The 15,032-nt window shown below is 42.5% G+C and overlaps 1 protein-coding gene across 1 annotated transcript in view; it reads left to right on the top strand.

Moving 5' to 3' along the window:
* The window catches only part of LOC103461768 (titin-like), a 155,957-nt gene that overhangs the window by 83,493 nt on the left and 57,432 nt on the right, over positions 1 to 15,032 (top strand). The window contains exons 138-173 of the mRNA XM_017309370.1: positions 7 to 75; positions 164 to 347; positions 473 to 775; positions 875 to 1,174; positions 1,343 to 1,461; positions 1,544 to 1,721; positions 1,960 to 2,244; positions 2,343 to 2,636; positions 2,719 to 3,018; positions 3,098 to 3,279; positions 3,988 to 4,117; positions 4,221 to 4,411; positions 4,707 to 5,136; positions 5,365 to 5,670; positions 5,864 to 6,048; positions 6,519 to 6,648; positions 6,784 to 6,935; positions 7,010 to 7,157; positions 7,259 to 7,424; positions 7,717 to 7,868; positions 8,093 to 8,389; positions 9,421 to 9,720; positions 9,963 to 10,277; positions 10,356 to 10,504; positions 10,597 to 10,747; positions 10,837 to 11,118; positions 11,220 to 11,522; positions 11,653 to 11,955; positions 12,106 to 12,387; positions 12,475 to 12,662; positions 12,767 to 12,878; positions 12,963 to 13,265; positions 13,457 to 13,765; positions 13,895 to 14,176; positions 14,260 to 14,559; positions 14,733 to 15,026. Coding sequence (XP_017164859.1) covers positions 7 to 75; positions 164 to 347; positions 473 to 775; positions 875 to 1,174; positions 1,343 to 1,461; positions 1,544 to 1,721; positions 1,960 to 2,244; positions 2,343 to 2,636; positions 2,719 to 3,018; positions 3,098 to 3,279; positions 3,988 to 4,117; positions 4,221 to 4,411; positions 4,707 to 5,136; positions 5,365 to 5,670; positions 5,864 to 6,048; positions 6,519 to 6,648; positions 6,784 to 6,935; positions 7,010 to 7,157; positions 7,259 to 7,424; positions 7,717 to 7,868; positions 8,093 to 8,389; positions 9,421 to 9,720; positions 9,963 to 10,277; positions 10,356 to 10,504; positions 10,597 to 10,747; positions 10,837 to 11,118; positions 11,220 to 11,522; positions 11,653 to 11,955; positions 12,106 to 12,387; positions 12,475 to 12,662; positions 12,767 to 12,878; positions 12,963 to 13,265; positions 13,457 to 13,765; positions 13,895 to 14,176; positions 14,260 to 14,559; positions 14,733 to 15,026 — 8,374 coding nt within the window. The remainder of the gene's footprint in view (positions 1 to 6; positions 76 to 163; positions 348 to 472; positions 776 to 874; positions 1,175 to 1,342; positions 1,462 to 1,543; positions 1,722 to 1,959; positions 2,245 to 2,342; positions 2,637 to 2,718; positions 3,019 to 3,097; positions 3,280 to 3,987; positions 4,118 to 4,220; positions 4,412 to 4,706; positions 5,137 to 5,364; positions 5,671 to 5,863; positions 6,049 to 6,518; positions 6,649 to 6,783; positions 6,936 to 7,009; positions 7,158 to 7,258; positions 7,425 to 7,716; positions 7,869 to 8,092; positions 8,390 to 9,420; positions 9,721 to 9,962; positions 10,278 to 10,355; positions 10,505 to 10,596; positions 10,748 to 10,836; positions 11,119 to 11,219; positions 11,523 to 11,652; positions 11,956 to 12,105; positions 12,388 to 12,474; positions 12,663 to 12,766; positions 12,879 to 12,962; positions 13,266 to 13,456; positions 13,766 to 13,894; positions 14,177 to 14,259; positions 14,560 to 14,732; positions 15,027 to 15,032) is intronic.

Here is a 15,032-nt window from a genome sequence, read left to right as displayed (position 1 = left end):
AATGAGGAGGATGTGACCAAGGAACCTGCCAAAAAGATTGTTCCTTTGTTAAAAAAGAAGAAGACCAAAGCCAATGTTTGTTTCCTTTCAAAAAAAAAAAAACTTCAGTGGTTTTCTTCTATATTTGAAATTGTTTATTTACTCTTCACTTTACTTTCTGCAGGTTCCAGAACCAGAGGAGGAGTTTSTGACTCCTCTGCGTGAACGTCTTGGTCTGGATAAAACCACCAAAGGCCAGTCTGCTCTGATGATCCGTGACTCTGTCAGGATTGACCACGGCAACTACACAATCAGGGTGGAAAACACACATGGTGTTGCTTCTGCCACCTGCTACGTCAATGTCCTGGGTAAAGATAAAGCTTTTTAGCCTGATCCTCCTTGTTTCTGGTTTCCTCAGTAGAAACCTACASCTTACAGATGTTTCTGTGTTGCTCTTGAACTTGAAGACTAATTTCACTTACTTGTTCAACAGACAAGCCTGGCCCTCCAATAAACTTCACCTTTGATGAGATCAGGAACACATCTGTCATCTGTAACTGGGAGCCTCCGGCRGATGATGGAGGCAGCGAGATTCTGAACTACATCCTTGAGAAGAAGGACAACAAGAATGATGAGATTGGCTGGATCACTATCACCTCCACCCTGAAGGGCACCAGTTTCCCTGTCACCAAACTCATCGAAGGGAAGGAATACATCTTCAGAGTAACAGCTGAGAACAAATATGGCTGCGGTTTGCCATGCATCTCTGATCCACTTGTCGCCAAGAACCAATTCAGTGAGTAAAAGCACAAAAATGTATTTATTTGATGCAMAAATTAGACAGTAATATTTCAGTGACATCAATTKCAMTACWAAACTCATCCTTCCCAATCAGATCCTCCTGATGCTCCCAACACTCCCAGAGTGCATGAGGTGACAGCAAGCTCCGCTCACATCTCCTGGCACGAGCCAAAGGACAACGGCAGCCCGATCCTGGGCTACTGGATTGAGAGGAAGGAGGTGAACAGCAAACACTGGACCAGAGTCAACCGGGCCCTCCTCAATTCTCTAGATGTGAAGGTCACYGGACTGATGGAGGGACTCACCTATATCTTCAGAGTATGCGCAGAAAACCTGGCAGGCCCCGGGCCCTTCAGTGAGCCCACTGAGCGCATTGTGGCCATGGACGCCATTCGTAAGTTCCWGTCACAACAATCAAGTGAAAATGTGGGAAAAGGATTTTGTGATAGTTTGAAAGTTTTTTTTTTTTTTCAGCTTGAGATATTGACTTTAGCAGATGTCAGACTGGTAATTTTTATATCGTGTTTTTTGTTAAACAAGAATCCTGTCTGTGTTACCACAGTTCCTCCTGGGCCCCCCACTCCACGGGTTGTGGACACTGGCAATGATTCTGTCATCTTGGCCTGGAAGCCTCCATTGTACAAYGGTGGAGGCGAGATCCTGGGATACCACATTGAGAAGGTCCTGAACAATACCCAACTTTCTACATTTACAGCCTTTAATGTAATACTAAGGTCTTACATGCTGAACTTTGGTCGTACAGGTTTTGGTCGGAGAGAAAGAATGGAGTCGCTGCACAGAGTTCAGGTGTAAAGAACTAACATTCACAGTGACGGGCCTCACTGAAGGAGCAGACTATTACTTCCGGGTCCTTGCTATTAATGATGCTGGCCCTGGAGCTCCTGGTCTCACTGAACCTGTAACCGTCAAAGAGCCACAAGGTATGATTTGTTCTCATATCACCACTGTAAATTAATGGCTGAAAACTGAATTTTATGTGGGTGTGTTATAGAGAATATTTTAAGGCATTGCTTTAATAATTCTTTGACTGAATTAGTTAAAAATCTATTTAAACTTTCTTGAAATTATTTCAATTCAAAGAGTTTTACAGTTGAGGTAAAATGTCAGAGCTTTTATAAACATTACTGTCATTTCTTCTTTACTGAACGTGTCCTACAGAAACTCCTGTCGTGGAATTTGATGACTCTGTGAAGAACGGCGTCATGATCAAGGCTGGTGACTCCCTGAGACTTCCTGCAGTGGTGACGGGCCGACCTCAGCCAGAGGTCAAATGGGCCAAAGACGAGGCAGAAATGGACAAAGAGAGAATGATTGTGGAGACGGAGGGCAAGAAGAGCACTCTGTTCATCAAGAAGGCTGTGAGGGCAGATCATGGAAAGTACCAGATCACTGGSACCAACAGCAGTGGCACCAAGACCGCAGAGACCAGAGTGGACGTTATGGGTCAGTAATTCAAAAGTATATCATGCAACATGTCAATATTCTTGCCATATTGGAAGGACAGTTAAAGCTGAAACTTATCTCCTTCTTTGTTTCTGAAGATGTCCCTGGACCAGTGGTTGACTTGAAGGCTGTCCTGGTGACTAAGAAGAACATTGTTCTCACCTGGTCAGACCCTCTGGACAACGGAGGCAGTGACATCATTGGCTACGAAGTGCTGAGGAAAGACACCAAGATGAAGCTGTTCCGTCAGCCCATTGAAATCGCGTCCTGTAAATGTGATGTTCAGGGCCTGCTGGGTGGTGAGGAGTACGACTTCAGAGTCATCGCCAGAAACAAGTACGGTGATGGCGCACCAGCAGATCTGGGACCCATCCTGGCTGAGGATCCTAAAGGTGAGATATTAATGCATGGCCTGGGACAAATCCTAATGGAAACTCAAAGAGGTACAGGTTTATACTCCATAAAATCTTCCAGGGACTCCATCTGCTCCTGAGAAACTGCACTACACTGACCGAAGCAAGTCAACTATTACTCTGGCTTGGCTGCCCCCTCGCACTGATGGCGGCAGCCCCATCAGGGGATACTACGTTGAGAAGATGAGATCAGATAGCACAGAGTACGAGGTGGCCAATCGCAAGATCTTTACAGAGTGCTGTGGAAYCATTGAAAACCTCTCCGAGAAYCAGGAGTACCAGTTCCGTGTTAAAGCTGCAAATGAAGTTGGAGAAGGCGATCCTTCCAAACCAATAACTGCCAAGATCCAGGACGATGAAGGTATGTACAAGAGTCAGGGAAGGTTGATTAAAAACTTTGAGACCAGCTTTGCTGATTTGTTGTTTGTTTTTGGCCACAGTTGCTCCAGTTATTTCAATTCTGAAGTATTTCAAGAGCAATGCAATCAATGTGAGGAAAGGAGCAGCCATAGACATCCCAGCAGAGGTGATTGGACTGCCTTTGCCAACATTCCAGTGGATGAAGGATGATGTGGTGATTGAGAATCCTGACGAGGAGAAGATGACCATGGAGTCAGAGGAGGTGAGGAGCAACTTGTGAAGTAGGGTTTTGATTAGTTGGTCTGTAACCAATAAGTGATAAATTCAAATTTGGATTGACGATGAATTTAACTGAAGGTTTGAGAAAAAAATGAAAAAAAATCTTTGCAGAACTTTACCTATGTCTTCACCATTATATATCAATAGTAAATCTGAAATTTTAGGAAACACAGAGARTCTGGCTCTTTGTCTTGTGGTGTACCTCAATGATCTGTACTTGGACCTCTTCAGTTAACYAGCTACCTCCTCCCTCATGGCAATATTTTGTGTAAATAGGGCACTGATTGAAATTGTTAAGCAGTTGATACATATCTCTACCAGTTAACAAAACTCACTTACTTTCTTCCACTAACCTTCTCTTTGATTGACTTCAAATTTTACTTCTCACACAGCATTCTTAAGCTTAAAAGTAACTAACCRGGAGTTTTTCTTGTTGGTATCTAATCCACCCTGGAATAAACAACTTTTCCATTTTCATTTATAACTTCCCGGTTTTATCTTCACCTCACATTTTGAAAGCACTTAAATCTAAATYTATCTTGACTATTTTCCTTTGCCTTACAGTTGGAGCAATTGCAGGTTTCAGTAAAGAGTCAAGATATCAAGATGAATCTAAAGAAGCATTCAGTTGTGAGATGATGAGGTCMCCCACCTGATCTCTAATCTCAGACTGTTGGTTCTTTTTTTCCAGGTGAACAGGACAACAATAAAGACAAAGATAGCTATCCCAGTGACCGTCCGACAGGACAAAGGAAACTACAAGCTGGTAGCTGAAAACTGTCATGGAAAAGCTCAGCATGTGATCGGAGTTGAAATCCTCGGTGAGAACCAGAACAGCTTTTCGTTAATCTGTTTCACAGTTTCAAGTTTGATGAAACTTYCATTTTGTTTTCCACACTAAGTAATCCAACCATGCATTTTCAGACCGCCCCCTTCCACCAAGGAATATTGTTGTGTCRGACATCAAAGCAGACTCTTGCTACCTGACTTGGGACGCTCCGGAGGACAACGGAGGCAGTGAGATAACCAACTATATTGTGGAGCGCAGAGATGCCAGCAAGAAGAAATCAGACTTTGACGTTCTGACCATCAATCAGATCGACAGAAGATATGGGGTTTGTTGATGCTGCTAWCTTTTAAAGTCTATTATGTAGGAACATAATTGAAGATTAAAACATGTTGTAGAATTACAATCTCCTGAAATTGAGATAGTAAATTAGAGAGTGTATTGGTCTTAATATAAATATTGTGAAAATWACCTGWAATTCAACTTTAYTTCATTTTCCATAATATGTTAGTTACCATGCAATAATATAATGAAGCCACATTGGTCAGWCAATAGAGACACGTAATCTAACAAGTAATCAAAGAAACAAGTGTTTAACTTTTTATTGTGTTTTGGTGCATCAGGTCTACAAATTGRTCTTGAATGGAATCTACCAATTCAGGATCAAAGSTGAAAACAAGTATGGTGTCAGTGATGGCTGTGATTCAGAAAAAGTCCAGCTTAGGGATCCGTTTGGCCTCCCTGGACCTCCACGTAACCCTAAAATCATAGCTGCAACAGCAACCACTATGACCGTCACCTGGGATCCCCCTCTGGACAATGGCGGCTCCACCATCCAGGGCTATTGGCTGGAGAAGAGGGAGCGTGGTGCCGTATACTGGGGTCGTGTTAACCGAGCTCCGGTCACCAAACCAGCGGTTAAGGGCCTGCAGTACACAGTGTTGAGGCTCATAGAAGGAACAGAGTACCAGTTCAGGATYGCGGCCTGCAACGCAGCAGGAGTCGGACCACACAGTGAACCCACTGAGTGCCGCTTCGCCACCGATCCATGCAGTGAGTGATTCTGTCATCCGGAATAGTTCTTTGTGCTCTTTTATAAACCTTTTAACTCCACAAACTATGTGACCCTTATTGTTTAGTCATCAACACTCAACAGATACTAGCTTGATTCTTTAATTTTTAAATAAACTGCGTAACCTCGAGACAGAATTGCAAACAGAATATTATTAGCTTTTCTATAAAGCAGAAAGACATTTAGTCCTTCTTTCTCCTGTTCCTCAGATCCTCCAAGCCCACCTGGCAGCCCAGAGGTTAAAGATAAGACCAAGAGTAGCATCACACTCACCTGGACTCCTCCAGAAAGAGATGGTGGAAGCCCAATCAAGGGTTACATTGTTGAGGTTCACGAGGAGGGCTCTCCGGATTGGAGAAGGGTCAACCCAGCCGACAAGCTCCACCCRTCCACTGAAATTACCGTCCCTGACCTGAAAGAGGGCAAGAAGTGCAAGTTCAGGATTTATGCAGTGAACGCCGCAGGAAACTCAGAGCCTGCTAGGACTGGCGATATCCTGGTTCAGGACATCCTGAGTAAGAAATGTTCACATTAGTCAGACTTTTAAACTTATATGATTTAATGTATGTAGTGTATGAAACTACCTGCAGTTATTTTTATCATTCCTTCTCTGAACTATGCAGCTAGAAAGAACATTTTATTGTAACATGATACCAAAAGCTGAACTTCCTCCATTCCACTGAACATGTTTAATGTCATGTTCTGCAGTCGAACCCACAGTGACTCTGGATGTGAGTGCTCACGACCTGCTGAACTGCAGAGCAGGAACCACCGTCAGAATCCCTGCCACCATAAAAGGACGACCCATTCCCAAAGTCACCTGGACCTTCGTTGATGGAACTGCCGAGACTGAAAAGAAGAACGACCTTCACACACTGCCCATTGACTCAGAGGTCATATTTCAGAAATATCAACAGATTAGCATTTATTGCACAGCTGACTTATTGTTTGCWAATGAAAAGTGGTTCTCAAAATTATTTTACCAAGTAACACAAATAAAAAAAAAAATTAAACGTATGAATTATTTGTAGTAATTCTGACACAACTATTTTGGGTTATTAATTAAGACATACCTTAATTAGGCATGTCTTAYAAGTTAAAATAAAAATATTCTTGTGTATCCATCTTTAGAGGTTTAAAGCACTCTTAAATGAAGCATTCACACGTGTGAATCCATATCAGGTCAGACATGKGATCCATCAGGTCACCGTTGTTTGCCTATTGAAGGGTCCATAAAGGTTTCAGGGAGGGTTGTCATGAGTCCATAAAAAATCAACAAAAAAAGAAAATATTATAATAATGGATTCATGCCTTTCATGAATCAGTGAGTTATATTTTTCTCCATATTGCYGTTTTATTTTAGGTCCATTCTACTGACACAACGTCATTGGTGGTGATCCCAGAAAGCAAGCTGAGCCACACCGGTCGATTCATCCTCAACGCAGAGAGTCCAGCTGGACACAAAGTACTCAAAGTCAGAGTCAATGTGCTCGGTATGTAGAGGCATGGTGTTATTTTACAAGATTTCTAAAGRAATGTTAATTAAAAATAAAATAAAACCCATATATATAACATCGATATGTTAAGGTGGATAATTTATTGTTCCCAACCCTTTCATTGATCTGCAGACCTCCCTGGACCTGTTAGAAATCTGAAGGTGAGTGACGTGACCAGAGGAACCTGCAGACTCACCTGGAAGCCTCCAGAAAGCGACGGAGGAGARAGAGTGAAGAGCTACTTTATTGAGAAGAAAACTGTGGAAGGCAAAGCTTGGACCAAGGTAAAAACTTTGGCCTTCAACTCATTCATCACAAACAACGTGGGCAAAAGTTCACCCTGACTTTGTTCTTTTAGGTAAACCCAACCTGTGCTACCCAGTCTCTGGTGGTTCCAGACCTCATTCATGGTGAGGAGTACATTTTCCGTGTCAAAGCTGAAAACCGCTTTGGCTTTGGCCCATTTGTCGAGACTCCTGAAGGAACCAAAGCTAAAGATCCCATCCGTATGTCTAGATTTTCTTCATTTAGTTTTTTAAACTTCTCAGTAAGATTCCAGGCAAACACTCTTACTCTGAGCTCATTTTAAAATCATTTGTATATGCAGAYCCTCCGGATCCTCCAACAAGGCTCAAGATCCACAACATAAGAAAGGGCACTCTCACTTTGACCTGGAAGGCTCCGAAGAACGACGGAGGTTCGCCAGTCACGCACTACAGCGTCGACCTTCTCTGCTGGGATTCCAGCGGTGCCCAAAAGGAGTCTTGGAGGAGGTAAAGCTTTACTTCTCTGTTTATGCAGACTAACCATATAAATCAAATCCTGTCGGATTCAAATTCTAACCTTACTATTATGGATCACATCAAATATTTAACTTTTGAGGCTTTCAGTTGCTTTGATGAAGAACTAAAATATGAAAATTTCAGGAAAACAGCCTTTAAAAGATCACTGAACTTTAATTGAGCTAGATAACAACTTCGGTGTATTGCAGGTTTTTTGTTTGTTTGAATTTGATTGGTGATTTGTTGTCAGCTACTGTTTAACGTGTATTGTTGTATCTCTTAGATGCAACAGGAGAGATGTCGACACCACAAACTTCAAGGTGGAAGACCTGACAGAGGGAGATGAGTATGAGTTCAGAGTGACGGCTAACAATGAGGCCGGACCCAGCAGACCATCAACCACTGCTGGACCCGTCATCATCCAGGACCAGACCTGTATGCACAACACTTTGAGTAGTTCAGTTAAAGAAATGTGGGACCTAGGTCTAACATCTAACTAAAATTATATTTTGCTCTATGTAGATAAATTGTAGATACACAATGTCTTGGTTAAATACACTTTTGCTTTTTATTTTTAGGGTCTGTATCAACACAGAACTTTAAAAGTAATACCAAGCGAGTTTCTTCAAGAATAAGTCACAAACATTTTTTTTTTTCAGGTGCTCCATCCATTGAGCTGGAGGAGTTCATRGAGGTGGAGCAGGGCTCTGACATCAGCATTGTGGCCAAGCTTCGTGGCTGTCCCTTCCCAACACTCACCTGGTACAAGGCACCTCCCCACAAGCCTGACGACAAGGTCGAGGTCCAGTACGACGAGCAYATCAACAAGATTGTGTCAGAYGACAGCTGCACGCTGCTCATCCAGCAGGGCAAACGCCACGACACTGGGCTGTACACTCTAGTGGCCTCCAACAGTCTTGGCAAAGCATCCAAGGAAATGAGGCTCAACGTTCTCGGTAAGGACACATCTAACTAACTGAACTGCAGAAGTAATTGGGATTTATTGCACTCYCCTTAAAAGTATCTTTCATTTATTTATTTTAATTTATCTTCGTGATTAAGTTTTATACTCGGAGTGTTTTCTTATTTATATATCCATTCATTCCATTCATTTGTGCCTTTGAAGCACTTCTAACTAATACATGATACATATCATGTATTAGTAGACTATCAGTTTTGTGCACCAATAAGTTAGTTTTAGGTAAGGCCAACAACAACAAAGACTAAAAAAATGATATGTAGATGGAACATTGTAGGCCTTTCTTTAAGCAAAAAACAAATTCAAATTCCAAGTGTTACCGTTGCAAAAGGAGTAGTATTTCTGAACAATTTCCAAATTATTATAAAATAAATATACAAAATAAAATGCAATGGTATTCTTACAAAAAGCTAAATAAAATAAATAAAAATAAAAGTATTATATATATGCAAAAAWAWATATATGTAAGCACAAAATGTTAATCTATTACTTTTATGAAGAAGAGATGTAATACTTACACAAACCAAGAATACTAAGACAGTACAGTCAAATTTTATAATTATCACACAGTAAACATGGCAGCAAGCAGGCAAAGACATACACCAGTCATTAATGGTGTGATTATTTCCTGTTTTAGCATYTCAKGCATACCATATTGAGAAAATAATTGCTTACATGAACTGTGGCATATTTGCTTCATAAGAAGGGTATTGGAAGATAGCATCTTAACTGTGCAGTTGACTATTAAATCAAAACTGCATCCAGCACCAAAGTAGGCAGGTAACATTGATGTAATACTAACCCATATTTGTTCTTCAAACCTTTGGATCATATGAATGTCGGTGGTTTGTGTGCATCTATCATGAACAAGTAGTTATTGCTATAAATATATGATATTTATTATTTTACAGGTCTAAAAATGAAAAGCGTGATTAAAAAGGGTCTTGAGAGCCATGGATATTCAGTGTTTTTCTTTAATTTGTTTTTGGGGGGGTTTTGTGCTTGCAGGTCGTCCTGGTCCTCCCTCAGCTCCTATTAAGTTTGAAGAAATTGGCGCAGAGAAGATTACTCTGTCCTGGCTACCACCAAAGGATGATGGTGGCTCTAAAATCACAAACTATGTCATCTGGAGGCGTGTGGCCAATAGGAAGACCTGGGTACCTGTGACAAACGAGCCCAAGGACCGAATCTGGACGGTGGAGCACCTCATGGAGGGGCATGAATATGTCTTCCGCATCATGGCACAGAATAAGTATGGAGTTGGCGAGCCGCTGGACAGTGACCCTGAGGTTGCCCGAAACCGTTGCAGTAAGTTTCAATTTCTGGTAATGATTTAATCAAATAATTTGTTACCTYTCCAGCTKTAGAACATRAAAAAGAGTAAGCCGATATATCTACATTAACCACTTCATTCATGTTCTGAATTGTGGTTAAAATACTGACATAAACTGTGAACTGATTCTACAAAAAAACTGTTTAACRATTCTTATTTCTGGAGTGAGTTAGAYCAATAATGATGTTATTTCTTGGTTATTTCTGTTCATGTTCAGCTGTTCCTGGTCAGTGTGAGAAGCCAACAGTAACCAACATCACCATGGATTCAATGACCGTCAACTGGGAGGAGCCTGAGGATGACGGCGGCACCCCGATCACTGGCTACTGGCTGGAGCGCAAAGAGACCACAGGCAAACGTTGGGCTCGTGTTTCCAGGGACCCTCTCCGTCCCATGGGCCTTGGCGAGTCCTTCGTAGTGAGTGGACTTGTTGAGGGGTCTCAGTATTTATTCAGAGTTTCTGCCATCAATGCTGCGGGTCCAGGACTTGCTAGTCCTCCAACAGACCCTATCTTTGCCAGAGACCCTATCTGTGAGTATCATGCATGTTTATGAAACATTTAAAGCACACAGACCAGGTTAGTAACCAGCTATCTGTTGCTCTGTGAAGCTCCCCCATCTCCTCCGACCCCGAAGGTTTCTGATTGGACGAAATCCACAGTAGATCTCGAGTGGATTCCGCCCTTAAAAGATGGAGGATCCAAGATAATCGGCTACTGGGTGGAGTWCAAGGAGGAGGGCACTGAGGCCTGGGTTAAGGTGAGAAAAAATGGTTACTTAGTCTAAACATGATGATTATGATTATWGCGTAATTTATATRAATTTGCATGAATTTGCATATTATTTTCCAGGCTAAGGAAACTGAAATCCGAGGGACACGTTTTGTGATCAGTGGTCTAAAGACAGGTGGTCAGTACAGGTTCAGGGTGATTGCCTTCAATGCTGCTGGTAACGGTGAGCCAGGTGAAGTCCCAGAGGTGCTTGAGGTCAACGACAGAGCCAGTAAGTTAAACATTGATCATAAATGRGCACCATAAAGACTGAAACTGGGTGTAGCAGACAGGCAGTAATGAGAGCCTTCTTCCTTCAAGTTGCTCCTGAGGTGGATCTGGATGCCTCGATTAAGGAGAGGATGGTGGTCCATGCGGGTGGTGTGATCCGTCTGATTGCCTATGTGTCAGGGCAGCCGACACCTGAGGTCACCTGGACCAGAGATGGTGCTGGACTGCCACCAGAAGCTAAAGTGGAGACCACCGCCATCAGCTCTTCACTGGTCATCAAGCCCTGTACAAGAAAACACCTTGGTTTTTATACCCTGACCGCCAAGAATGCCAGTGGGGAGAAARCAAAGAATGTCACGGTAGAAGTCCTAGGTGAGTGATAGTTTCATGATAAATGATAAAAATTTGTATATATAAAACACCTGTTTGATTTTWTTTTWTTTTTTCACGAATTCTATTTTGTTTTAACTTAGATGTTCCCGGACCTGTTGGCATCCCATTTCTGGTTGAAAACCTGAGCATCGACTCCTGCAAGCTCAGCTGGTTCTTCCCTGAAAATGATGGAGGTTCACCSATCAGCAACTACATCATTGAGAAACGTGAAGCTGAGCGTAAAGCCTGGACATCACTGTCCTATAGTGCCAGCAGGCAGAATGCCATTGCTCGCGATCTCACCCTCGGAAAGGCCTTCTTTTTCAGAGTGGCCGCCGAGAACGCCATTGGCATTGGACCTTTTGTCGAGACAGCAGCTGAGATTGTTATCAAGGAGCCGATGAGTGAGCAAAAAAAACTTTTATGTTCGCTTTAAATAAAGGGGTTTGGTAGATAACAGTAAATGTAGTAATGGGACTAGTTACTGTAAAAACCCTACTTTCCATGTTAAAACATGTTTTCATCTTTTTTAAGGTGTACCGGACCGTCCTGAAGAACTGGAAGTCACTAAGGTTACCAAAAATTTGATCAGCGTCACTTGGAAAGCGCCCAAATATGACGGTGGCTCTGAGATTACCATGTACATTCTTGAAGCACGTATGATTGGCAAAGACAAGTTCACCAGACTTACCAAAGACAAGTTGATGGACAKGAAGTTCACATACGATGGTCTCAGAGAGGGAGACACCTATGAGTTCAGGGTGATTGCCGTAAATGAAGTTGGACAGAGTAAACCATCATTCTGCACTAAACCAATCACTTGCAAGGATGCACTCGGTGAGTCATTTTCCAAACTTTAATTCAGCTGTTAATCAATAGCAAAGGAAATCAGAGTAGCTTCAGATTTAAAGTTTAACATTTGAGGGTCCGAATTTAACCATTTTAAATTCCAAAACACACAGGAAATTATTTTTTGTGTATTTGCAGARCCACCAACCATTGAGTTGGACTTCCGTGATAAGATCATTATACGTGTGGGAGAGAGCTGCCTACTTCAGGGACGCTACACAGGCAAACCAGCTCCATCCATTGTTTGGTWCAGAGATGACGAGGAGCTGAAGGCTGACAAACACGTAGTATTCAAGAACACTCCAACCATGCTGTCGCTTGGCCTGGTGAAGGCAGAGCGACAGCACAGTGGCAGATATGTGGTGGTTGTGGAAAACAGCACCGGATCCAGGAAGGGCGTCTGCAACGTCACGGTCGTAGGTATGTAGTATGYTGAAAAAACTTGTGCCAAGACAAGCAGAAATAATCATGAGTGCTAACTATTTTGCTGTTTCTTTATCCAATCAGATCGTCCAACTCCTCCTGTTGGCCCTGTGGTGTTTGAGGAGGTGCACAGGGAATACATGGTTATCTCCTGGAAGCCTCCTCTGGACAATGGAGGTGTTGAGGTCTCAAATTACATAATTGAGAAGAGAGATGTCAACAGAGAGATCTGGACCACAGTAACATCTGCCTCAACCAAGACCACATGCAAGGTAGTTTTGGTTCACTTATTCATGTTATCTCAAGATCTTCAGACCTCCACCTGATGGAGATTGGCAAAGCTTACAGATGATTTAAATATGATTTATGTTCTCAGATTCCAAAACTAACTGAAGGCAGGGAGTACATCATGAGAATATCTGCAGAGAATATGTACGGTATCAGCGATGCTCTGGAGTCTGAGGAGATGAAAGCTAAAGATTTGTTCAGTACGTTTTCCCTATCATGTTAAAGATCCAATAAATTATATGTCCAAATAACTGTATATATGTCATAATTTTTCCAAAATAAAGGAGTCCCTGAAGCCCCCGAAATGCCAACAGTCAGAGAGGTATATGGTACCAATGCTTTGGTTCTGTGGAACCGGCCACGTGATGGAGGTAAACCCATCACCAACTACATCCTGGAAAAGAAGGAGCCTGGAGCCAAGAGGTGGTCAAGAGTCACCAGAGACCCACTGTACCCAGCCACTCAGTATCGTGTCCAGGACTTGGTTGAGGGCTGCGAGTACGAATTCAGGGTGATGGCTGAGAATGAGTTGGGAACTGGAGATCCTAGTCCCCCCTCCAAACCAATCCTTGCCAAGGATCCCATTGGTCAGTGTAATGCTTCTTAACTCTTTTTTGCTGCTTCAAATTTGAATTTCATGATGTTTTGTTGTGTTTTTGTATTTTAGAAAAAGGCCAAAATTATCAAAATGTTTATACGTATTATGTTTCTAGGTAAAAATTTTATGATTTTCAGTGTTATGCTTGCTTCCTCTAATCTGAGCACTATCCCCTCACAGTGCGTCCAAGTCCTCCAGTTACCCCTGAAGCTTATGATAAGACCAAAGATTCAGTCAGTCTGAAATGGCAGATGCCACGTCACGATGGAAAAGGGCGAATCTTTGGCTACCTTGTGGAGTATCAGAGTCCTGGTGCCGTAGAGTGGATTCAGGCCAACACGACTCCAGAGCAGTGTCCTGACCTCCATTATGTGGTGACAGGTCTGACTGATGGACAGGAGTATTCCTTCAGGATCTTTACAGTAAATGCAGCAGGAAAATCCGACCCTGCCTTTGTCAAACAGACCATCAAAGTCCATGACAGGCTAGGTAAGGAGATCATTTAAGAACAAAAAGCGTTTTTGCCTCATATTGAACAACTTGACATTTTTCTGTTATTGGCTTTTTTGTCCCAATAATCATAACAACCASTTTGCTTTTCCATTTATGTTTYCACAGAGGAGCCAGAGTTACTCTTGGATGCCAACATGGCTCGTGACCACTTAGCCATGCTGGGCACTGATATCACACTTAGTGCCACAATTAAGGGTGTGCCGACACCAACAGTCTCCTGGAAGAAGAATGATGGAGATGTTCCTTCTCACATCACTGTTGCAGTTACGGCCACTGGTAGCAAAGTCTTCATTCCCAAGTGTGTCCGTGCAGATTCTGGCAACTACACTATTACAGTTGAGAATGYTGGTGGAAAGAAATCTGCGACCGTTGCCGTGCTTGTGCTGAGTAAGTGAAATGTAAACTAAAGCAAATTTGCTTAACTTCTGAAATTTGAATTATGTGAATGATTAACACATTGTTYCCATCAGATAAGCCTTCTCCTCCAAGAGATCTTGTGGTGTCTGAGGTGACCAGTGAGTCTGCTTATCTGACATGGAAGGCTCCAGAGGACAATGGCGGTGCAGTCATCTCCCATTATGTCGTGCAAAAGAAGGATGTGGCTGCAGATCAATGGGTACCAGTTGCTCCAGCCAATAAGAAGCTTAGTCTTATGGCGATGTACCTGATGGAGGGAATCCAGTACTTATTTAGGGTGGCTGCTGAAAACCAGTTTGGCAGGAGTGACTTTGTCGTGACCAAGACACCTGTCAAGGCTGTTGATCCTCTTTGTGAGTAAAGGTTATGTAACATTATTGCTGTCTAATTATATATTCAGCAAGACATAAATCATTATTATAACATGGTATTTCCAGAAAATGGTTGGCTATTTAAACATTTGTTATGATTTTTTTAAATACATAWATGATCAGAAATTAATTTTGCTTTTGTTAACATCTTTAAGATCCACCTGGCCCACCCAAAAACCTCCACCATACTGATGCAGACAAGACAGAGGTGTGGTTGGCCTGGCAATGGCCCGATCGCACTGGTGGAAGTGAAATTACTGGGTTCATTGTAGAACACCAAGAAGAGGGCCAAACTGACTGGGTTACCTTCAAAACTGTGAGCAACAACCATAGCCATGTAACAGGTCTGGTTGAAGGCAAGACTTACCGCTTCAGGGTCAAAGCTCAGAATGCTATTGGTGTTAGCCGCCCTGACACCAGTATCCCTATTACTTGTCAGGAGAAGACATGTAAGA

Source organism: Poecilia reticulata, linkage group LG2 (genome assembly GCF_000633615.1).
Source record: "Poecilia reticulata strain Guanapo linkage group LG2, Guppy_female_1.0+MT, whole genome shotgun sequence".
Taxonomy (NCBI): Eukaryota; Metazoa; Chordata; class Actinopteri; order Cyprinodontiformes; family Poeciliidae; genus Poecilia; species Poecilia reticulata.
This window is presented reverse-complemented; position numbering and strand designations above follow the sequence as displayed.